The sequence below is a fragment of the Falco peregrinus genome, chromosome Z (genome assembly GCF_023634155.1).
Source record: "Falco peregrinus isolate bFalPer1 chromosome Z, bFalPer1.pri, whole genome shotgun sequence".
Lineage (NCBI taxonomy): Eukaryota > Metazoa > Chordata > Aves > Falconiformes > Falconidae > Falco > Falco peregrinus.
Genome location: NC_073739.1, coordinates 85,255,542 through 85,280,917, shown reverse-complemented (window position 1 = coordinate 85,280,917; position 25,376 = coordinate 85,255,542). Strand labels below are relative to the sequence as shown.

Here is a 25,376-nt window from a genome sequence, read left to right as displayed (position 1 = left end):
CTACTGTTGCAAGAGTCAAAACCACACTGAAGTTCACCAGATTGATGAATTTAGGAAGATTTATGTATTGCAAACCATCCCAGGAAAAGCACACAGTAAGAATAAGGTCTGTCTGAGCATTCACAAGTATCACTGTGTTTACGTCCAAGGAAAAAAAAAAAAGAAAATTCTCAGCAGGTTTCTTCTGTAAGTAGCTATTACACAAGAGAACGACTGTCTCAGGATGTACCTCAGCAACAGAAACTCCTCCTGCATTTTAGGACTATTTCAGATAAGGCCAGATGGAGCGAGTGTTACGGACCCTCTGCTCGCAGAGCCAGGGGATGCCCCAAGTAGCACTGCATGACCGCAAGGCATCGGACCCTAAGATTAACTAGAACAAGTATGATTTCAATGCTGCTGCTCCAGGTTCGGCACACGTTCATCCACTAACTGTCTGACAGTGGGTGGTAAGTCTTTATGTCTAATATGTATATATATAGGTACACCTATACGTATCTGTGTCTGCATATACGTCTCTCCAGACACACAATGCCGTGCCTGTACCTGCAGACCACACAGCACCAGGAGATGCTCCCAGGCAGTGGGGCTCTGCCACCTGCCCTGGCACTACGCATGCTCCCAAACGGTGTCTGAGCATAGCTCAGGAGGCAGCACGGGACGGGAACGATGCCCAGCACAGTCTGCACGTGGCAGCCTCCTTGGACAGCAGCAACTTCAACAGCACACACACACAGACCCTTCCATGCCCACGGGCCCCAGTGTAACAGCATGGCCTCAAATCTGCCAGCACACACACAGGCAATGACTCCTACGTGCAATCATGTATGTATACAACAATAATCAGCTGTAAAGAGGCGGGAGTTTCCTATGCATACAAGAATAAATCATTATATATACAAAAATCCAAGGAATTACCATATCAAAGTGTGTGTTATCTTGCTTTCCATGACCAAAATTTTAATTCTTTTTGGCATTTGACCAGACTTAAGACTTACGCACTTTGTTTGCAATACAAACATGACTGTAACAAAAAAAAAAAAAACAGTTCAGAAGTGGGAATGTAGTTTTACCAGTCAAAAGAAGATCATTGATGTGCTTATGAAACATTTACAATTTTGTTAGATGCTTAGAGGTAGGGTTTGGTTTGTGGGGTTTGGTTTCTTGTTGTTTATTTGTCTGGGTTTGTTTGGTTTTTTCTTATATATAATTATTACTTATAGAATTAGTTTTTCACAGTGGAACAGCAGTATGAGAATATCTCTAGAAGATGCTCCTCCCCCACAGAGGAAACAAATCCACTTTCTGATGAGCATTTGTTCATTTCCTAGGAAAGGAGGAAGATGTTCATGAGCAGAATAAAACTTGAACTCACCTACATTTCTGTGAAGGCCACACAATCCTAATACAACTGATGCACACACACCCCACCCCAAATTCAACAGCACTGTCAGTTTAATTAACTGATGATCTGAAACACTGCAGGAGCAGGAGAGCTTTGACCAGAACTGGAGTGGTACCTACAGCCCAAGACCCAGCCCACACCTGTTGAAGTAGACCAAAACATTACTAGAAGCACACCGAGCAGAGCTGCTGTATTTCTGCAGCACCCAGAGACCTCGCTGGGGCACAGGCCTCATTTCCCCCTTAGCACTGCCAAACAGAGCAGCATCTGAGTTTGCCAGCAGTGTGTCCAAGCACACACAAGACAGGTGAGACACACGGCAGAGGGGAGCAGGTACCTCCAGCTGCTTGGTGCTGCTCATCCTGACCAGCTATTAGCACTGCCGAACTAACAGAGGAGCCCTGTCCTCAGCTGCACATGTGACACTACCCAGGCTTGGGCACTTGGATCACACACAGACTCGCCCCAAGGAACCTTTGCACACAGCAGAACTGAGTGGCAGGCAGATGTGCTGTGGGTATCGGCTGGTGAGAAGTGTGCATTTCCTGGCAGAAACGGATGAAATGCCTTCCTCTACACCACAACATGAGAACATTTCCTCAGAAACTCATTTGTGAGTAATAACCAGTGCTGGAGATCCAGATGTTTCTCGAAAAGTGGGACTACAGCTCAGATCAACATATTCAAATACCTTCCTTAAGAGCCTCTGCGATGGTCAACAGTTAATTTTAGAAGTTAAGAATGGACTATTCAGCAGCTAAGCAGAAAAAAAATAAACATCGTAAGAAAATGACACCTTTTTGACTCATGTTATGCTCATTATCGACATGTGTTTTATCTCTGCCACTTCACGCTTTCAAATTCAACTTGAAAGCTTCTACCATTTCATATGATACCTTGAAAACAGTCTGAGATAACACCTTTCCTGACACTGCACACGTGACAGGCTGTTAAACCACACTGGTGGTTTGCTGCAAGTCATCAGGATTTCCCCCTCACTTACCACTCTCTGAGGAAGAGCTACTCCCATTCCATGCAAGATGCTATTTTCTTATACACATATTCTGATAGACCAAACCTCAAGATACTTAAGTTTCAGAGAAGCAACTGCTTCCTATGCACATAGGATATTCTAGACATCTTTTGTTTAAAGCATGTTTTACAAAAGTTACCTACTTTAAACTCTCACTGACAACCGAGATTAAAAAAAGTCAGTGTTGATTATTATCATGCCACAGGTTAATGTTCACACTCCCTCAGTGAAAAGCCTAGGAAGTGGCTGCAGATAACTAAAACAACTGGTATCTTACAGTTTTATGCATAGAAGATTTACATTCACAACTATGGTGGTCATCAGCTTTATTTTTTTTTAAGACATGTAAATCTCAAATACCTACTGAACTTATTGCCATTTTGAAAGGCTGATTATGCATACAAAATGCACAAAAGATCCCACATCAAACGGGGGAGGATTGGCTGTATTCATTCCAGTAGCCCAATTAGTTGCCAACTGATCACACAAGCATGTTTATGTAACCACAGTCTATACTCTTGTTAGATATTTAATGATTTTAGACCATTAACAGCCAGCTTTATCACAGCTGCACTGTTTAATGACTGAATAGAGATTCAATAAAAAGATAATCCAACAACAAACTGTGCCTGGAGGCTCATTTCTCACCCAGACAATGGCAGTGCCCTGTTCCACAGCTGCAGCACTGGTGGTATCACCTGGAGAAGGAGAACGATCTGGAGGGCATGTGGGGAACAGGACAAGGAATTCCTTAAATAGCTTTTGCCAGAAAAAACTTTGATAGCAGGAAAACTACCCTAACGGACTAGAAATATCAGTAAGGCTCTTAAAACATTAAATACCTCTAAAAGGAGAGCCCCTTACTGCACCACTTCAGTTTCAGAAAATACTGTATCAGGCACATTTTCAGAATGCAAACAGATACCTGCCCCTTTAGGATCTGTTGCTCTGATGATCTAACACTGCTTTAGCAGAGGGCAGGGTGAGCTTTACCTTGGTTCACTGAAATGCATAAATTAAAGTTCTTGTTTTCAAAAGGCTTTGTAGAGATGCACAAGCAAAATACTGCAGACACTATATTCAAGTCTGACTGATTCCACACACACTTTACATCAAGAAGAGGGAAAAAGCTCTTGAAAACTGAAAATCTGGAAAAGAGCAAAACATAAAGAAATATCCAAGTTTTTTTTACAAAGTTTCATTTTTTTCTTCTGCTCAAACCAGAGATAAAGTGTGATCGCAACATCAATAATTATGCTTTCCCATCATGAATTACTGATGGATACTTATATCTACTGTAATCCATCCCAATGCATTCAGCAGTTGTAACTTTAAACATACCAAGAAAACAGTGCCATAGAAATTACTGCTCAATTAACAATATGGTAAATTGTTAGGCATAATGTGATGTACTCCTATTCATCTTGGTTTGAGCTGTGGCAGAAAAATAACCAAGGATGTTAAAAAGCAATATGCAGTGCTAACGAATACAAAATGCCTATCTGAAAGCAATTTTAGAAAGACTAGCAAACATTGCTGGCACTAAACCTTATTCTACAATTTCAGTGCTCGGTGTAATAATTTACTACAAAAAGACCTTGTTTGAATCCTGATTCATAGCAAGCCTTCATAAAGGTAAAAAGGTTGAAATTTAGGCTGTAATCCCAGAATTTGACTGGGAGCTGGATTCATGCATTTTGGAGACCTTCACCAATTTCTTTGGTGCTCTGTGACTGGAGTATATCAGGTATTCTCCAGATTTACTGAGTTAAATTAAAACATCATACTAAACCAGGTGAATGCAAAACACCTGTATTTTCAGATATATATATAAATATACATGTGTTGCCTGAAAGAAAATTATTTTAATTACTGCATATTTTACCAAAATAGAAAGGAAATTATGCATTTTGTAGTGTGGAGAAGGAAGAAAGTCTGCAGAAGCCCATGATTAGCACAGTCAAACAAAACATTCCTAAACACAGAATCCTACAAAAACTGTTAACAAGAATGAGAAGCTTGCACAGAAGAGGTCTGTGTTGCAACACAGGAGGTCGGGAAGGCACCCAGCAACCACATGCCACCTGCACCACAAGCAGGACTCACACACATTGCATGAAACCCAGAGCATCAGCTGTGGCAGAAGAAGAGTCAGAGCAACCAGAACGTCTGTCTAGCAGTGTTCTGGAAATGCACTGCATGGGTCTTGATCGCTCTGAAGGCACTTGACATTCGTAGAGAGCAGGGCATGCCTGGGTCTGGGGACCTTGCTCAGCCAGCAGCCAGTAGTCCCAGCTGTTCCAAGCCAGGTCCTGCAACACATTGCATGGCACAATGACACGTGGCAGGGATCAGCGCTTGCCAGAGAGAGAAGCAGGCTACATTACAGTTACTTTGGGATAGCAGAAACCATATGTCACCTGTCTTAACAGCCCACCGAGTGTCTGATGCAAGCCAGGGCTTTTCTTACAGCTTTAGGATTGGGGAATAAACATATTTACTGCTGTCAAAGCTACCTTGGTGGGCAGAGGGTACTGAGAGGGTGAAAGCAGCAGGCGAGGTGGAGGTGGGTGGGCTTCTTCAGCCTAGAGAAAAGAAGGCAGAGGGGCTGCAACTGCTGCCCACCAGAGCCCTCTGCAGGGACCAGCCGCCACCCCCGAAGGCCTGCGGCAGAAGGCCAAGAAGTAACCAGTGCAAGCTGGAACCAGAGAAACCCATTTAAGTGAAAGGACACATCTTCCACATCATCAGGTGGTGAAGGACTGGGACAGGGCCCAGTGGGTGCTGCTGACAGCCCCATTCCACCTGCTCTGACGCTGCCCAGCTCAGAGCCAGGGCCAGAGCACATGGTCCCCAGGTATCCCTTCCAGAGCTGGCACGGGGCTCAGTCCCCTTGGCCCACCACATCTGGCAGCAACTCCAGCAGAGGGTCTGTGGCATAGCCCGCAGCACCTGAGACGAGATGTCCTAACAGATTGCATGTAGCAGCACAAACTCTTACTTCCTACTAAATGCACGCACGCAGACAAAGCGGACCAGGATAGATGTTTCTGCTCTCTGCAAGGTGCCTTGGAGAGCCAGAAGCCGCTGCACAACAATGCTGCACGCTGCAGGGCCCCTCAGCTAAGTCCAACCACTGATCAGCATCTATCTGTCCGCAGGAGAGAGAAGAACCCAACAGATCCAGGAGAACAGCAATACAGCCCCAGCTCCATCCCCTGTGCAGCCAGGCAATGCTGGCAGGGTACCCTCCTTGCTTTGCACCTCGGTTCCCCTGGCAATGCGGCGAGATGCAGGGGAGGTGCATGGATCATCAGTCTACCTGGCCAGGGGGGCAAGCCAGTGGACAGTGTGAAACATGGAGATACAGACCCAGAGGCCAAAGACAGACCCCAGACCTTCGGAGACACTGAAAACCTGACATCTGAAAAGAGCTCAGCCTGTACTTTACACTTATACAGTAGTCAAAGTCTTCTAATCTTCTTGCAGCATTTACATTGCCTGTTATTTTCAATGTGCAGAGCAGTGAGCAATGCACTCAGTTTGGAGGCAGCCAGAATGCACTGGTAGCTGTATCTGTACCATGGAAATGCTGTTAATACCCAAGGCTTTTTTTTTCCCCCCTTTGATGAAATAAGTTCTTTTTTTTTTTTTCCATGTTGTAAAAGAAACTCAAATAAAGAAAAGGTAAAAAAATACTGAGAGCTTTTTTGGTTTACATTAATTAACTATTTCTGCACACATACTGATGGTAGAAAGCTCAGAGTTGGTGGTGGGGGTTTTGCTTTGGAGGGTTTGAAGTGTTGTTTGGTTTTGGGTGGGTTTTGTTTGAGTGGTTTTTTATTTTCATTAACTGCTTATAGGGAACTTAAGAATTTGTGAAATCCTATAAATAAATGGATTGTTGCCGGACAAAGCTCAGAGGTTAGCTCAGTCACTTGTTCCCAAAATGGTACTTGACACTGACGAACTAAGAAATACTCATTAAAATATTCAACACTCATTATCCAAAACAAAGGATGGACTTTGTGTTCTGCCAGGCATTCTGGATACAGAATGTGGCTCAATGCACTGAACAAAAGCCACATTCAGAATCAATGTATTGCAGAAGATCTGCAATAAGGTCAGTCATTCATCATCTCTGAGCAGGACCTTGTCCCAGAGAAACACAGATGCCTGTTCTTGGAAGAAGCAGAAAAAGAAGGGAGCAGAGGGCACAGAAACTCCTTAGCCAAGTTACAAGGCAATTGAACAGCTTCTACCTCAATATTCTGTGGTGTTCGCAATGTGACACAGGGCCCGTAACAAGCAGGTAGAAGCAATAATCTCTTCACCACAACTGGCTGTGGTTCCAAAATTAAACAACTAGTATAAGTTTTCAAGATTCAGAGTTTCATATTAATTTCCTAGCTGTATCTAACTCAGCAGCCTGGGATTACAAATACGAGCTATTTTCACAACCACTAACATCTTAGCTCATCATTTGAGCCTTGTCTTGCAGCATAAACCAACATCTTTCCCTGGAAGAGCAGAAGCCTGCCTATGAGGCAGCATGGGGATCTAACAGAGCTGTTTGCGAAGGATGTGCTTTAACACCATTAAGTCTTTCAGTTTTAGAGACCTCAGTCAGGAACACTGAGACTCAAGGATTGGATTTTTTTTTCCAAGACAACAAATGAGTATTACAGCAAATGAAGTACAGTGGTGAAATGAAATTGGAGTAACACAAATTAACAGAAGCCTGAAGAACACACTTTGTTTCCTCCAGGCAGGTTTAAATGAATGTCCCGTTCCAGAAATAACAAGACTACCTACAGAAAGTCCAGTTCTGCTTCTAAACAATTACTGTGGCTGCACAAAGTGGAAGGGGAACAGCTAGGAGCTGCTGCAGAGACACCAACATCCAAATGCACACAGAACTGCATTATTCAACAGGCTACTGCTTTTGGATATGTTGGGAGTTTCAAAACAATATACAGCCTTTGACATTTTATGTGATGTTATTTGGCCTCTACATAATTTCATATTTGCAGTTGCTTATGTTGAATATAGCAATATCTGCCCAGAAGATCAGGTAACATCTCCAGAAAACACAGCTGCTGGTAAGGAACTCATGACACTGAAAAGTGCCAAATCGATCAGCAAAGGAATAAAAGTAAAGCTGACAGGCACCAGCAGTGCTGCAAGGCAAAACAAAACCATCCCTCTCTCTCCTCTCCGCTCAGCCACACTTGTCCAAAGCTAACTAAAAGGAGCTCTAAGTCACTGCCCAAAGGAACTCCAAAACCCAGGCAGTGCTAGTGCACAATACCAAGGCAAGCTATTTTGTTTCCTAAGACTTCAGCCAGACTGCTTTAAATCACCAACCACGATATAACAATGAGGGTGGCTGTGCTGAGATTTCTTTGGCCAGCACGAAGCTTGGGGTTTTACCTTTTTGCATCAAGCTTCCCAGAAGTGCTATACAATCCAGGTACCTTCCTGCACCCAGCGGAACACCACCTAGACAACTAGCATCATCTCCAAAGCGGCAGCATTGTCACAGGTTCAGACAGAGGACTGAGGGGGCAGAACCAGCCCAGCATACACAAACTGCACGGCTAAGTCAGAGTCTGTTTACAAACTCTTCGGGGCTATCCTCTCCTCCCAGGTTCCACAGGGAGCGGTGAGCACTCACGTAAAAACACATCCTCTCTGCCTGCAAGATCTCCAGGAAACAACAGGTACAACCCGCAAGCAATCGCCAAAGAAGTTCAGTTAGGGAAAGTACCTGAACATTTTGTCAAACTTCTGGCTTTTTCACCAAACCCCTACAAAGTGCATGAAGAAACACAACTGAAGTTGTGTTTTGCAGGAAACATTTTAGAAGACAAATTAACTTTGAGCACTGGAAACAAGAGAAACCCCAGCGTTTTACCCTGTGTGTTCACTCATGCAGGAGTCCCCCAGATGAATGCTACAGCAATACAGAGGGACCAGGGAAGAACCGCCTTCTAAATTGAAAGTGACTTAAGCACAATATACTATTCCCAAGAGAACAAACAGACTTTCAGACCCCTAAGCTAACCTGTACAGGTATCAACAATTTATAAGCAAGAAAAGGAAGCTTTAACACACCAAAACCAGAAAAAATAAAAAAGGAGCAAAACCAAAAAAACTCAGGCAGTGGACTCTGTGAAAGACCCAATCTGTGCATATTGAATTAAGCCTGATTGCAATTGCCCTCAAGGACATTCGGCCTCTCCACCACCATTCACGCTCAATACCTTCCTGGCATTTGGCCTCCCTGGTAGGAAGCTGTAGTATACACATTCTTACTGTACACAGAAGGGGAAGAAAATAGCTTGAAAGGTTTGCTAAATACAAAATAAACAAGGTTTGGTGAACAGGGGAGCTTGCTCAAAATTCTGCAACTCTCAATCCAGTGTTGCATCCAGGGAAAGAAGGGATCACAACTACAGCAGAGCCATTTTCTCCAGAGGTGGTCTGCAAGTCCACAGCAGGAATTCCTACCTCAAGGCATCAACCTGGCACCCAGGACTACCTAATATGTGCTGAATCTGGGCATGCTTTCCAGCACAGGCTGCAGAGGTAACAGGAGCAGTCCCAGCCCTGGGCAAAAAAATTATAGCAGCTTGTGTGGCACAAATCATAGCCCTTTTCATCAAGTGAAGTTTTGCTACCAGGGGAAATCTGAAAATCACTGGCCTACAGAAACAGATTGCCACGTAACAGCTCTATGGAGCAGGTATATTCTCTATTCCTAAGCATCTTCATAGCAAGGAAAAAAAAAACCTCAAAAAAAACAACAAGGCACAAAACTTCGATACGTAGGCAAACTGGCGAACACAGAGTGATGCCACAGGGAATGACAGAACAAGCAGGCTGGAGAAAACAGAAAGAGGAGGAAAAGTACAAGTTCCTCCCATGCAAGGAGTAACTGCCAAGGGATGGGAAGATGACTAAAACAGAAAAAAGTCACAGCACAATAGGTGGGTTGCCAAAGATGTAAGGCAGTAATGACAGCGAGAATAATCACTAAGCCTTCAACCTTTTGCAACAACTTTGTCTTGTCTGATCTTTATCATCTCAGAGGAAGAAACTTCTTAGCTCAGTGATTTTCCAACTAGACCATACTCCATCCGAGCAGCAGCATGGCCAGAACTACCATGAAATTGTAAGTCAGCTGAAATAAATGGAACAATCTCACAAGTAGTCTTTCCCAAGTCACTGCTTGAATGCAAAAGGGTAATTTTTATTTAATATTCTTCAAGAGTGCTGGCCAACCCAGCAGACTGCTTCACTGACATGCAAAGCCTACTACTCAATTCGCTAGTATCTTCTGATGGGAATACCTAAATATTTCTGCATCCATCAGCAGTAAAGGGGTATCTCCTCACACTTCAGCTTTCAAATAGCAATATGGCCATCCTATTCTTTCCTCATCCAGTCTTCCATAAAACCTTGTGCTGATTTTGGCTGGGGTACAGTTAATTTTCTTCATAGTAGCTAGCATGGGCTATGGTTTGGATTTGTGCTGGAAACAGTGTTATCATTCAAGTGAGGTCAGGAAATGGTAAAAGATAATAATAAATCAACATATCCCCAGCCCTGTGCTCTCATACACCTCCTGCCTTTAATGCACCTTTCAGGTATTGAAAGCATTTATGGAATATGGGGGAGTGGAACCTCTCCATGAAAAATCACTTACTCTAAGGTGATTGCATAGTGCGGGTCATTCTCTGCTTCCATTTACCAACAACCATGTCTGTCCCTTTGACTGGAAGACTCTTGATTATTCAAAAAGAAAAATCTCTTTACTGTCAGTAAAACCACAAGTCTATTTCAATCTAAGCTACATAAGACTAAGGACTTACGCGATATTAACAGCCAGTTTAACAGTGGAGAAAGGCTTAAACCCCTTCTGAATACCACCTTTATCTAAGACGACATAAAAAGCACAGATTACAATCAGAGATCAGACATGAAATCCAAAGGTCAAGAACTGCACCCATCTTCACGCACCAGTCCTTAACAGCAAGGAGCAGGTACACTTATTCTTCAATCCTTTGTTCACAACTGGATTTAACAGCAGTCCCCAGTGACTGGAGCAGAAGAGTGTAACCATCTGGTCTCACAGGTAGCAGAAACAAGATCACGATACCCAGCAGGAAAGAAAACCCAGAAAGTGTTTCAAAATGAAAAAAGCTGTTGCTAGGCAAACACATGAGTTGTGTGAATGCCAGAGCAAGAAAAAGTCAGGAAGTCCAGGTAAGAGCTGCAGGTGACTTTTTTCACACAGAGGTCCTGGATTTTCAGAGATACCATGCTTGCAGGGAACACAGCAAAAACACGTGTGTTCCTCACAGTTGGCTCTTCCCCCCATGGCCTGTTCTTACCAGCGGCAGCCCCGCTGCTGCCACAGCACTCTGGCGAGCTCTGGCTCCATCGCAGCCCTGGGCTGCCCACAGGGACACGGCAAGAGTCCCAGCCCTCGGGGGACAGCGTCCCCATGGCAGCTCCAGCCCACCCCAGCTCCCCAACAGCCCAGAGAGGTAACCTAGCAGAAGCTGCCTCGGAAAGCCAAGCCAGCTGCAGGACACATCTGAAGACCATCTGACCTCCTGATAGGAACTACTTCGGGTCAGACATCCAGCAGAACCAGTGTGGCAGCCCCAGCATCCACCAGCCCTGGCGTGCGATTCCAGGCTGATGGACATCAGCTGCAGCACTGCCTCACCTCTCCGATAAACATCAGGATACTGAGCGTTAAACGCACTGAAACAAGCCACTGCTAAAATTCAGGTTTCCACAGCAATGCTACCAATGACACACAGTGCTTCTGTAGTACACTCTCATGTTATCAAACACTATCGGCATCTGTATTCCAGCTTGCGGAGTTACACCAGTTTGAGGACCCTAATTTCATTTTCCAAACACTGCAGTCCTGGCATTTGAAGTATAGAGCCTAAGCTGCAAAGAAACCAAAGGTGGTTACAGTGCTTAGTGACAACCCTCACCAGTTACCGTCTGCAACAGTCATTTCACCACTCGCCTTCAAACGTGCTCTCGCATGGCTTTGCTGCGCAGGTTAACGGCTTTGCTTCTTGTGCAAGTGTGAGGAATTTGAAACAAAACCTCCACCCCTGCTGGGCACAGACAAGCGAGGGCAGGCAGCCCACAGCAGCAGAGCCAGCTCGCTGGTCGCTCCACGGCACAGAGCACACTTGCACAGGTTACAGTTACCTGCGCCAAATTACACCTCATTGTCTCACTGGAGTGAAATGAAGAAAAACAAACGCAGTTATGAGTAGTTCAGAACTGAACTGACTGGACTTAAAATCAGACTCCATGTCAATAGCACAATGGATTAATGGTAAATTTCATTGTGTCAGCAGGATGAGCAAACAATGCAAATTTTTGCTAAATCAATTCAAGCAAGTATCAGAGGCATTTCTTTCACAACATCATCCATCAAAACACAGTGACTGAAGTCATGACTGAAATGCTTTAAAACATGCACAGTTCCAACCCAAATTTTGGACAATATTCTATGGACAAAAGTGACTCAGGTAAGCATGCAATATCAGAACATCTCCACAAGACTTGACAACACATTAGCTACCAACTTTACCACCTGAACTCTGAGGACTTCGAGGCTGCTCATTAGCGCTTATGAAGGACCCATGGCTTTGACAGCTTCCAAAAGGGGCTCTCCCAGCATGCTGCAGTAAGAGCATGCAGGCATATGGTAACTGAGGCTGAGGAGAACTTGGGGGTGCTGGTGGATGAAAAGTTCAACACTGGCAATGTCCACTCGCAGCCCAGAAAACCAACCATGTCCTGGGCTGCCCAACCATGTCCTGGGCTGCATCACCAGCAGTGTGGCCGGCAGGGTGAGGGAGGCAATTCTCCCCCTCTGCTCCACGCTGTTGAGACCCCCGCTGCAGCACGCGTCCAGCTCGGGGGTCCTCAGCACAGGAAGGGTATGGACCTGTTGGAGCTGGTCCAGAGGAGGCCACAGGAATGATCAGAGGCTGAAGCTCCTCTCCTGTGAAGTCTGGCTGAGAGAGTTGGGGTTGTTCAGCCTGGAGAAGAGATGGCTTTGCGGAGACCTTAGAGCAGCCTTTCAGGTACATAAAGGGGCCAACAAGAAAGCTGGAGAGGAGCTTTTTACAAGGGCATATAGTGACAGGACAAGGGGAAATGGCTTAAACTGAAAAGGCAGATTTAGGCTAGATGCAAGGGAGAAATCCTTTACAGTGAGGGTGGTGAGGCACTGGCAGAGGTTGGATGAGGCTTGAAGCAACTTGGTCTACTAGAAGGTGTCCCTGCCTGCAGCAGGGGGGTGGACTGGATGGTCTTTAAGGTCCCTTCCAACGCAAGCCCTTCTGTGAGTGACAGGCTTTTTCCTTACCCTTGGGCCTCATAGGTAAACCACGCCCAGCTTGTAACTACTTAACCTGATTTATGTTTGACATTTTAAGCTACAACAGCAACTAGTCAGACACGAATAAAACACCTGACTGCACAGTTGCACTTCATGGGACCACTGGTACAGCTGCAGGACGTCTCTGCAAAGCACAGCTCTACCCTCAGCCCCCAGCCCTGGCCAGAGCTGGCAAGCCCAGTATGTGCAGAGCAAGATCTGCCAGATGGTCCTCACAGCAACCATCTCCTCAGCTTCATGGGGTTCAAGAAAAGCACAGCCACCACCCTTGTGGGTGCAGCTGGACCTTAAACTGAACCAGGTACAAATGAAACCAAATCCTCAAATCAAGGAAGAAAAATGCAAGAGCTTCTTTATCACGCTAATTAGACCACTGAACGAGAAAGTACCTTCTGGATAAAAGAGGCAACAGGACAGCACCGTCAGAATAACCTACTTCGTACAAAAATATATATATAGTGTTACCTTAAAAAAAGATAAAAAGCCATTCAAGTTAACTGCCCACTATTTCTACCAAAGGCTGTTTTGAAACACTGCTGGCCCCCACATCTACATCTGGTTTTCAGACCTTTAGCTCAGCTTACTAGTGGCCAGGTTATGACCACTTTTGTTTCTGCCCAGCCCTCAAGTTTCTGTGGCATCGGCAAGCATCCACGCAGCACTACCAGGAGTCCCAACACGCTGCTAGTGCTCTAGTGGTTTGCTTGTGCAAGTAACACAGCCAGCCAGATGAGGAAGACCAGGAAATCAAACAAAAGTCTCCACTGCTTCTTTGGGCAAAGGGTCACCAGGCAAATGAGGTGCCTTTTTAAAGCTCGGCTTTGACAGCTATTACTGTCAGAAAAGCACTCAAAAGAATAACCAATTGGTCTGTCAGCCCAAAGCTGCCTCCAAATCAGTAGGACAAACCAAGCCACACAACATGAATCTAGAACACAATAAACTCTGAAAAGTGGAAAAATCATGCTCTGAGAAACTATTCACATTACAGTACTTCAGTGTCATCAAACAATTTGGATTGGAAGGGACATCTCTAGTCAAAGCTCCTGCTCCACAGGGTCAGCACTGACTTCAGACCAGCTGGCTCAGGACTCCATCCAGTTGGGTCTTCAAAAGCGACCCCTCAACCTCTCTGCTCCAGTGTGGAACAGTACTACAAACTGAGGAACAGATGCACAAGGAGATTCATGGCAGGTAAAATATTCTGGGCTTACCAAAGGTAGCACCACATGAAGTTAACAGAGTGTATTTCTTGGATGAGTTGAAAAAAAATTGCTGCATAAAACGTATGTTGTAGCTCTTACTCATCAAGACTTCAGTGAAGCAACAATGAAACAGCACAGCAAAGGCTTCTGTTGGTTTAACAGCTAGCTACGGTCACAACCAGAAAGAAGCTTGTGAGGGAAGAGAAAACGCCTGCGATACTCCCAGGCTGCTAATACCCATGGGATATCTAGTTTTTCATAAGAATACTCTTGGACTTGTCTCCTACCAGTATCTTACCAAACATTACTGCTAGAAGAGGATTAGTACCAGAACTGTGGGTGAGAACTAGCACAAGACCTAGCCGAGGAGACGACAAAATAGAAGAAGAAAGCCCTCCCATTGGGAGGGCCATGAGGTTCAGAGGCAGGGAGGTACTACCGATGGAGAAGACAGTAAACAAGACTCATCCTACTCTCTGTGCTACCCAGTCAACCTCTGCTCATACAGCTAGTGCCGGTGAGTCACCATTAAGGACACTGTCAGGACACAGGTGTGCCACAGTATCATTAAGACCACCCTACCCTGCAAGGGAAAATGAAACCACAAAGCTCCTTTGCACAGCAAACAGGAACGAGAAGTGCTTACTCAAGCCAAGGCTGTGGGAGCAGACATTGCTCACCTACAGTCCTGGCTGAACTTGCACATGAACTTTTAGCACTGAACTCCTGACCTCAAGGAGTTAACTTTTTTTGATGGACACTGGAAACAAGGAATAAAATATTAAGTGATAAGACTCGGCCAGATGGAACCGATACAATACAAATAGCAGGGCTGAAAATAAAGGTCTTTCTCCCACCCACCAAACCACATGCTTTCAGTGCTTATTCGAGACACGCAGGGCTGTGTGACTGCAGAGCAGGCAAATGCAATTCACTGGAACAGTAGAAAGCTAACCTGTCCTAAACTGTGATTTATTTTTAATCCGTTTTTGCTAACCTGTATCAATTTACCTTGATATCAGAAGAGTGCCAGCACAAATGGCAGGGAGCTAGCTGGAGCTAAGGAAGGGTAAGGGAAAAGCAAAGCCATCTACCCTCCCCACTTTAGCAGCAACTTGACGTTATATTTAGCTCCTTTGATACACAAAAAATAAATATCATCTTAAGAGCAACCATTTTTTGTCAACTGGTGAATGTCTCCTAACCATAGGGAAAATGCTACTATTCATTAACTTGACGAGATTCATAAAGTTTTCACAAGTTTAGGTAAGTAACTGTATTCCTAAAAACAGTATAGTTTCCTATTTAGTACAGTGCAATGTATAGTACTGATACACTTCTTGAAAATACTAACAGAATACTTAGTTTTGGCATTCCAATAAAAAAAATGTATAAACAATTGGAAAACCACCCCAAAAGTTCTAGATACTTAGCACTTTGAGCGCTGCAAACTGCAACAAATGGCACTGTACAGCACTCAAGCAGCCTCAGGCAGAGGAGAAGTATCACTGACCAAGAGATACAAAGTTCTCTTCCACTTTCTAACAGCTCTGCAGCAGCTACCCACAGGCACCGATGCAAAACTATGCCCGAGGATACACAACATCAGCAGTGATGCAGCTCCAGCGCCATGCACACACTTTCTCAGGCACTCAGCTCCTCACCTCGCCACTCCCTGTCCTCCTGAATCAGCTTTCCTAGCCAGGGCAGGGAAGTTTACCATCTCCTCAAGTGTGGGGTTTTTTTAAATAGTCATTATTAAGTCCGTTCAAACAGACAAAAATGTTTGAGTGACATACCTCCACTTTCATTTAACAGAAGAAAGCAAGATTTCATACAGACACACTCAAAAGCTAGGAAGAAAAGAAGCCTGGCTGGTGTTCAGCAGAGAAAAATACTTAAAATGTGAAGCAACATCTCTATTGTAATTTCTCAATGATTAAAAAGTTAAATACTTTTGCTGACTTATTTCAAAAGTTGATGACAGTTTATGTAAGTTACTCCACAGTGTGAAGGAGATGCAATATACTCTCTCTCCCTTCGAAGAGAGAGAAACCGGATGAATAGAAGATGATGACTGCAAGCAAAGCACAACCCCCAAAAAATTCCTTTGGCTCTCCTCCCTTCAATGTGTCCAAAAAACTTCTTCCTTGCTGTTAGTTTATCTTCCAGATCACTTCATTCTTGGAAGATAAAATGCTGCTCCATCCTCCGAAGACCTTGAACACAACCACAAGCCGCCCGGCAGGCGTGGGGGACCAGGAGAGCGGAGTGCTGCCTGAGCGACTGCGACCACCTTAGGTGCACATGGACACCAACCAAGCCTCACAGAGCGGCACCCTCGAGGCCTCACATCCAGTCTCATCCCCACGACACCAGTCACCAGACTGACAGTCACCAAGGAAGTCACCCCAGGACACATTCTACCAAGGGTCACTCATCACTCCCATCTCTCCAAAATCCTGCCACGCTTAAAAAAAAAACAGTAAGACTTTGAACTGCTTTAAATTAAAAACACAGAGAAAAGCACAGATTATATGAACGTACTTCCATCCTCAAGCCAGGATTATTCAAAACTAGGATCTGTCAAAGGAGAAAGGGTGGCATGATTGTGCACCATTCCAAAGAATTCTGCTCTTCTCCAGCAGGTAAATTGCATCAAAAAAAGAAAACCTGCCTTGAGTTGGCACAGCGCCAATGGCACAACACTAATGCATGCAGTCAGGCACAAAATTAAGGTACTGTAGCATAACTGCAAAGCACAATTCATTCATGGAATTATTCCTCATATCCCACCAAGTGTTCTCAGAATTGCAGATATTTTTGATTACAGGCAAGATTCTTAATTCCTAGAAATCAGATATCTGACAAATATCTGCACCCTGCCAGTGTGCAGTCATTAGGGTTTAAAAGAATGAAGGGAGGAAATCCAGAACAATTACAAATACGCACCTTGACTTTGCTGCCCAGTCAACACATCATCTGGCAGACAGGCATTTCATAATATACTCAAGAAACAAGTTTTTGGATTTGTTTTGTTGGAGCTCTGGGTTGTTTTGGTGGTGGGTTTTGGTGTTTGTTTCGGTTTGAGGTTTTGTTTGTGAGGTTTTTTTAAACTGTTTTAACTGTAGTCAGCTTCTGGGCCTCTGCTATTTGACCATATCTCTTATTTTAAAATGAATTGCTAGCTAATTCCTGCTTCTTTGCAGAAAAAAAAAACTTTCCTAGAGTTTTGGTTTTCTTCCTTCTTTATGGGAGGGGAGAGGAAGAGACAGAGGGAGCAGGGGAAGGCAGCACTTCAGCATTAGGAACTCATCGGTTTAAAAACCCCATGCTGGAAAAAGCTGCCTGACAGCAGGTTAAGCACTTCTCAAAGCTACAGTTCTAGTCCCGGTTGAATGTAAAACCCCTGGCAGGTTTTCATAATGAAATGGCACCAGCTCAAGTCCCAGCCAAGCAGAGCAGGGCAGCAGTATGACCACATTCCTTTCCTCCCGGTGCGTGCATAAGGCTAAGTCACCCAACCTGCGCGGCATTCTTACCCAGCTTACCAAAAATAACAGTGTTTACAAGATTACACTCCATTTCCTTCTAACAGGGGACAGAGCTGCCTAGTAGCATTTATTTTACTGCTACAGTAAAACTCTTATTCAATACAATTAAACATTTAAAAGGAAGTGGCAGTGAAAGCAAAAGATGAAGAAATTTATGAAAGTTAGAGATTTCCTCTGTTCACCAACACCAAAATTTACAAAACTAACTAAATCAAGCTACTTCGGCACATCGATATTACATCTATGACTTCTTATCGACTGAAACTGTTAGACAATCCATCCCTCACTGCTATTAAAAGGCCTAGAGGTTTCCAGCTTGCTCAGAGAAGTCCCAGTTTATATGCCACAGAGTTTAAGCAAGAGGTCCTGGCCCCATATAATCCTCAGGGACTAAGAGGTTTTCAGTTTAGCCTGATTCAGCTGAAATCAGTTAGCTGTCAAACAGGCTGCATTTACATCAGATCTTGCAACACAAGCATACAGCTGCTCCACATAGCCCCCCCCACAGCAGATGCCTTCTTTCGGCTTCAGGCAGCCTTACCCACAAGTATGACATGAATAAAGATAACAGGACCAAGTCCCACAATCTCTGATGTGGCCTTGGGATCCTACAGCACCTGTGGAGATAGCCCATCTCGCATAATGAGCTGTATTTGGTTTAGAAAGGATAAATATTGTAACCCTTTGAACCTCTCATTGTCTGAGGATGTGACTCCAACCTAGAAGCCACAGTGGCCTATTCTTTCTTCCTGTAACTTCCTTGGGTATTAACCTTATTCCCTTCTCAAAGGTAAGCTCACCTATCATGCCTGCTTACATTTTCAAGCAGAACACAAATCCCCCTATCAGAGATTCATTCAACGTAACTCCCCGAGACGAGAAGGCTGCTCTGGTGGCAGGAAGGTTCTGCTCGACAGGCGCGGGGCACTCAGTCCGTGTTTGCTGTCCAGGAACGCCGTGTCCGAGCACAAACAGAACCTTGAGTGCGCATTTACCATTGCACAGTGCCCTCCGATGGCCAGCCCACAACACGGATCTTGAAAATCCTAAAACCCGACGAGATGCTCATCGTCCTGGCCCAAGGACAGTGTTTGGGCAGTAAGGAAAGCAGCGGCCAAACGACCCGCCACCATCCCTCACCCGACTGCACAATGACCAGCTCACTTTGTAAGAGAGCAGGGGTGAGGAGAGACACAGCTGTCCGGGGAGCATATAAAACTAAAATTTCTTCACTCCCTCAGGCCCACATTTTAATACAAACCAGCTTAAATGCCTTTACATTAATTTTACATTAAAACTAGAATTTACTTCATGTCAGTAACAGTGGCCAAAATAGCTGATAACTCAATTAAAAGCATAGAAATCAAAATGCAAGCTTTTATAAAAATCTATTGACCTACTAAGAACCATAGCCTATTAATTTTGTTATGATGCCACAACAAGTAGATACGCAAGCCTTTTCATTTCTGAAAGGCTTCCTTACCTGGACTTTTTATCATCATTTAGAGTTTTACATGCTATCCCTGGGAAGCCAACGCACTCAGAATCTATAAAACCAATTCAGGTTTTTTTTTCTCCATTTAAAAAGTCAATAAAAAAGTTACTATTCTGAATTGCTTATTACTAAGACACTGCATCACCGCTGCGACCAAGGGAGGCCCCTGCTCACACTCCATTGAAAGAGTTATGCTTTTATATAACTGGAGTATTCAGAGCAGAAACAACAGATCTCTCTTTTCAGAGAGCCTGCCTTCGCAGCGCTGTTCACAAAAGGCACACCTTCTCGGGAACCCGAGGGGTTGTTTCCCTACCTAAAAGCCTCCTGCCTCACAGGAGCCACAGACTGAGCCGGAGCACACGGCTGGCTGGACCCCTCACACTGCTCTGCCCGTCTTACAGCTGGGATTCAGCAGTGCCTGACACAGGACCATGACTGTCTACGAGCTGCTTCTCTGGCACACCACCCACAGCAATGCCCAGCACCCTGGTCATTCATCCAACACGCTTCCCATCCTCGCTGCTCCAGGAGCCAAGCTGGGAACCAGCGCAATGAGGGGACACAGCTTATAAGCCACTTCTCGAGGCAGCATATCAGAAAACATGACCTTAAATGTGATTCCAGCCATCTAGAATGCAGACACTTCCCCCCAACAACTCGCCAAAATGCTCATTTCAAAAATGTATGGTTTGCTTAAAATGCCAAGTAAAGAAATCCAACGCCAAACTCCACTATGTCATTGCTTTGTCATCAAGTCAAGTGGGGGAGGAAAGATTGAAGCCTTTTTCCTCAACAATAAATCAAGTTAATCATCCAGCAGTGCAGTAACATACCGCTTCTGAGCAGCCCCATCCCATGAACAGCACCAAAACACACACAGACAAACCTCATTAACATGATGTCCAAGGTCAGGGTCCAAGGCATCCTCAATGGAGACCATTCCACAGCAACAAATCCATCGGAAACACATAAACATGAGACACAAAAGCCAACTTCCTACATGCTTTGCTTTGAAACAGTTTGCACAAAAAGAGACAGCTTGCCTGCTGCATTGCGGCCACACTCCTTATCACCTCGCAGCCCAAGCTCTGCTTCACCAGGATGCCACTGAGGCAAATCTTATCTTTATTCTTTACCCTGATAGTAGATAAAGTATAACTAAGCCTACACTTCACAGGAATTCACCTCACCTGCAGGTGCCATTTCCATCATACCCAAAAACTGTTTTTGTTATTATTTACCAAAAGCATGTCTCATTCTCCTGAGATCTTGAAATCCTTCAGGATTCATTTCTCACACACAGTGCTTTGCCCAGTATGGTACCAAGATAAGAAAAAGAGGTTAAGCCACAGTGACTATATCCAGAACTATTTATTTTAAGGCATATGGAATTATATCTCATGCATCAAGATACTTTCATGAACATAAGCTCTTTGTGACAATTTCTAATGCATGACAAAACGCCATCTCAGTAGGAAGCTTGCAATTTCGGTTTATTCAATTGCAAGTCATGGAAGCTGAACAGAACTTGAAAAGAGAAGAATGCTGGAATTGGAGAAGGCAGTTTCACACGCAAGCCTCTTTTTTGCCTGTATTTTAGAACATAAAAAGAGACTCTTTCTTCAAGGATCTTTTTCTGAAGACACGTTACTTATTCAACCAAAAGAGATACAAGAAGCTGCAAGTTTTTCTTCCACCCAAGTACACTTGAGAAAGGGGAAGGGAATACTTGTGGAAACTTCCATTTTGTTTGGGCCACAACTGATTCAATAGCTCTCAAGAAACTCAAACTGAAATGAATGTGAGGTGTACTTCTCTAAGAGACGTATTGTTTCCTTCCTTCTTACGGGGGGGGGGGGGGGTGGGGAAGACTAAAAAGTGAATTTATGAGATTAATCCAATAATTCCCCAAAACAGCTAGTCCTGACACATTGAGTGGTTTGGGAACTCCCTAAACAAATGCATGCTAGAAGCTGGGGGACATCGCTTACACCACTTGGGCTGGTGCTTCTGGTTTTGCTGCCTTCCCCTCCGCTCCCCAGCCAGCACTGCAGATCCGTCACCTTTAGCAGCAGGAGCTTTTCACAAAAGGCAGTCTCACAAACCAAGCACGCACAGCTGATATGCAGCTTCAGTTAGAAGAGTGCTCTATGCAGGAACAAAAACATGTTAAGCTACTAAAGGGTGGAAGTTTTTAAATATACTGGTATTTAAAGATTGCACGAAAGCACTTAAGTTTCCAGTAGCCTATGTAAATATTTCACAAAATCACAGAATGGTTGAGGTTTGCAGGAGCTCTGGAGGTCAGCTGGCTGGCCCACCCCGAGCTCCAGCTCATGCCCAGGACCATGTCCAGATGGCTTCCGAATGGCTCCAAGGATGGAGACTCCACTACCTCCCTGGGCAGCCTGTGCCAGTGCTACAGTTGCCCTCACAGTGAGAAATTTGTAGGAAGCAAACTTGATTTACAGCTAATTTTAACCAATAGATTAATCTAAAATTTTTCATAAATGAAAACAACTTCTGAAGAAAAATGTAGTCTGACGGTGGCTAAATGCAATGGCTGGCTTGTCATCTGTGACTCAGTAAGTCACTCCCTAAACTACCAAGTGTCTTAATGCCTATCAGAGTATCTGAACAAAGTAAGAACAGATGCCCATATTGAAGGTATCTACTGAAAATTACAGCTATTTCCAGAGATTAATGTAGGCACAAACTCTGCAAACACTTAAGTATATGCTTAATTTAAGACATGAAGTAGGCCTACTGACACATACATCTACTGTGCAAGTAGAAGTTAAGCCTATGTTGAATTATTTGTGAGAGATACTGCTACTTTTATGGGAAGCCATTAAGCAAGCCTAGCTTAAGCTTAAATAACCACTTTTTCCAGCCAGCAAACATAGCAGGATCGGCAGTCCTCCGTAAGGCCTACTTAAAACCCTACATAAACAGTATACAACTGAACTGCAAACTGTATTTCAAACCTAGGTAGGAACAAAGAAAAATTAATAGCCTAAATGTGTCCGCATACATGATTTGGCTTCTCAAGACTAGCAAGAGATTTTGTTTTTCAAAACAGAAAGACAGCTCAAGTCCAAGCTGATGCTGATGGAAGGTACCATTCATGAAAGCCAGCATGCAACAGAACTGTAAATGTACCTGCCTTTCTTAACAGCTCTTTAGAGTTACCTTCAATGAAGCATAGTCACAGCCGCCTTCCCAAGGGAGATTCTCCTCCTTCAGTGCCTTCCTTTGCCCATACATTTACCACAGATGCAATTTAGGCTGCTGGCATACTGAAACTACAGCCCACTGGGCTGTGTATACTGCCTGCATTCTTTGCTGTGCCCCTTCTCACCCTGTTCCCCTTTCCTCTTCCTTCCACCCCTCTGCAGTCTCCTGTTGTATTTTTAGGTGATCCCTGCTCTGTTCCGCAAAGCGCTGTGCACCGTCACGACCTACAGCAATACAGAACACAAAGAACTGGTTTATTGTTCCTTACGGGTAGGGTGGCAGTAGCCATCACTGCATCCGTGCCATGGGGACCATTGTGGGTCATCACAGAGAGACCAACCCCTTGCTCTTCCCAGTGGTTGTTTTTCAGACAGCCTGGTTTTACCTCAGGAGATGAGTGGCAGGCACCTCTTCAACCCGAATCGCCATGCCCACCACCAAGCAGGCTAGGTCCCTGGCACCAGCTGGGGCTGCATGCACCGCAGTAGCAGCTGCCCTTGCTCTCCTGACAGCACTTCCACCTTGGAGCCAAGGTAGAGAGTGGCACACTCACTGAGCAGCATGGCCAGCAGCTACACTTCCCCGTCCAGCAGATTTCTCTGCATATTTGCTTCTCTTTAACATTCTATGCAAGTATGAGCATATGTCGAGGAAGGAGGCAGGGACAAAAGATAACAGCGAGTACACACACAACAAAAAAAAAGCCGCAGCCAGTCTCCAGTATCATGTTCTTGGCCACCTATGGGGGACACAAAAGGATGGCTCGCAGGTCTCCCTTCTCCTCGTGGATCACACCGACTCAATCAAATCCATGAAAGCACGTTAACCGCGGCCAATGGAGAGTCTTGGGGTGCTGGTGCTGGGATAGCAACCCCACTAGCCCAGCTGCTCCCTCAGGCCACACGGGCCCTGCGGCACACTGGCAGCAGGCAGGGCCACCACCGACAGGTCCACACTACCTGAAGGGTTGGGTGGTCGGGCAAGAAAGAAGCATTCCTGCGCATGGGAGCAAGCTGCTCAGGGGCTTCTGCAGCCCAGGCCACTGCCATTAGGAAAACAACCCAGGAAGGAGGTTCTCTGCCGGTAGTGTACTCGCTATCTTAAAGGCCCAAGGCTCTTGCAAGACGCTTTTCTCCCCTGCCTTCACATGCACACTGAGCACTTGAAATCAGGCTGCTCCCATAGCTTTATACATCAGCGAAAGCAGAACCAGCCACCCCCCCTTGATAAAAACAGCCACTGCAGCCAAAGAACCTCCTTTCCCATTAGGATTAAACGGTACAGTCATTTAGGTTTGGTGCCATTCAAACACATCAGGTAATAAAATTGTCTGGCAGCATCTACAGTCACAAGATTCTTTATGCCAGCTTCTTCTACATCACAAGACAACTGACAGGCAGCCCCTTGTCTTCAGTCCCACAAACCCAGGCATAATATTGTTGTTATTATTCAGTCCTGCAAAAACACAACCCGGGCAAGCAACGTGCCAGATGCACTGAAATCACAGCACGGCAGCCGGTCCCTCTGCCGGCTCTTTGTTACAGCGCCCACCGAGGGGAAGGTGCACCTCGCCGGGGCCACGGAAGAAAACGGGTACAAACGACAATTATTCCCATTCGCGTCGGACGAAGCAGGCTGTTCCGCTTACGCGTACTGGACCCGCCAGCGCTGTACGTGGTCCCGCAGAGGACACGGGTCCAGCAAGTGCCGGTGATAAGGTACCAGCGGCCCCACCTCGCTGACCGAGCTCACCGGGCTCTGCGCGGCACCGGCGCCCGGCCCCGCGCCCCTGCGCCCCGGCCCGGCCGCGGGCACCGCCCCCCCGGCCCTTTGTTCGCCGCCGCCCCCGGCTGGGGCAAGCGGTGCCGCCGGTGGCGGGCACAACCCGGGCGAGGCTCCAGCGGCGGAGGCCACCCGCCGGGAGCCCCCCGCAGCCCGGCCCCGGCCCCCGGCCGGGCGCCCCGGGCAGCCAGGCCGCGGGGGAGTTCCGGCCGCCCCCGGCCCCTCACGGGCAGCGGCAGCACCTGCCGGGGCCCCGGGCGGCTGCCGGCGCTCACCGGGCCGGGACGCCACCCCCGACCCGCCGCCACGTCTCCCCGGCCGCCCGTGGCCGCCGCCGGGGCGGGGCGGGCCCGCCGGGCGCCCTCCCGGACCGACCCTCGACCTTCGCCCGGCCGACGGGGGCTGCCCGCCCCGGCTAATGGCGATGGGGCGGCGGGGCGAGGGGCGCCCGTCACCCCGGCACGGGCGGGCGCACACGGGCGCACGCTGCCGGCCGCGGCCGAGCCCACCCGCCCCGACCCACCTCGTCCTCGGAGAGCCCGTACACCGGCTCCACCGCCGCGGTCGCCATGGAGCCGCTGCGCGGGGGCCGCCGCCGCTGCTGCTCGCCCGCGGGCGGCGGAAGGCGGCCGGCGGGAAGGGGCCGGGGGCGGCGCTGCCCCGGGCCGCCGCTCGGGGGCGGTGCTGGGACCCGCCCGCGCTGCCGCTGCCGCCGGCCGAGGCTTTGCGGCGGCCGCAGGAACGCGGCCTCCCAGCAGCGGGAAGCCCCGGCGGCGGCTCAGCGGGGCAGGGAGAGCGGCCGGGCGGGCCCAACGGGGGGGGCGGCAGCCGGGGGCGGGAAGGGCCGCTGGGCCAGGTCGATCTGCTGCCGCCCTGCCCTCGCCGGCCGCCGCGCAGGGACGGGGGAGGAGGAGGAAGGGCACGGAGCTGCACAAAGCGCGGCGGGCCCAGCTCCCCCGCCCCGCCCTCCGCGCGGCGGCAGCAGGCGCCCCCCGGCGGGCGGGAGCGGCCGCGGCGGGAGCGGGGCCCGGGGCCCGGCCCGGCCCGGCGTAGGGGCCGTTCCTCAGCCCGGGGGGCGTCGCGCTGTGTGGCGTACCGGCACCGGGAGCCCGGGCCCCGCTCCATGCCCATGCCCGCAGCCGGCGGCGCGCAGCTCCCTGGAGAGGGGCAGGGGGCAATGGAAAGGGGCGCTGGGGTAGCTCCTGGCGCCGC

General features: G+C 47.0%; 1 protein-coding gene across 3 annotated transcripts in view; it reads right to left on the bottom strand.

Annotated features, from left to right (window-relative positions):
• NEDD4L (NEDD4 like E3 ubiquitin protein ligase) overlaps positions 1-25,100 on the bottom strand; it is a 180,086-nt gene extending 154,986 nt beyond the window's left edge. The window contains exon 1 of one of the 3 annotated variants that reach the window (XM_055790365.1): positions 24,688-25,100. In XM_055790365.1, the coding sequence (XP_055646340.1) occupies positions 24,688-24,735 (48 nt within the window). In that variant the 5' untranslated portion in view covers positions 24,736-25,100. The remainder of the gene's footprint in view (positions 1-24,687) is intronic. The other 2 variants (XM_055790367.1, XM_055790368.1) reach the window with 2 other exon arrangements.
• Positions 25,101-25,376: the final 276 nt, after the last annotated feature.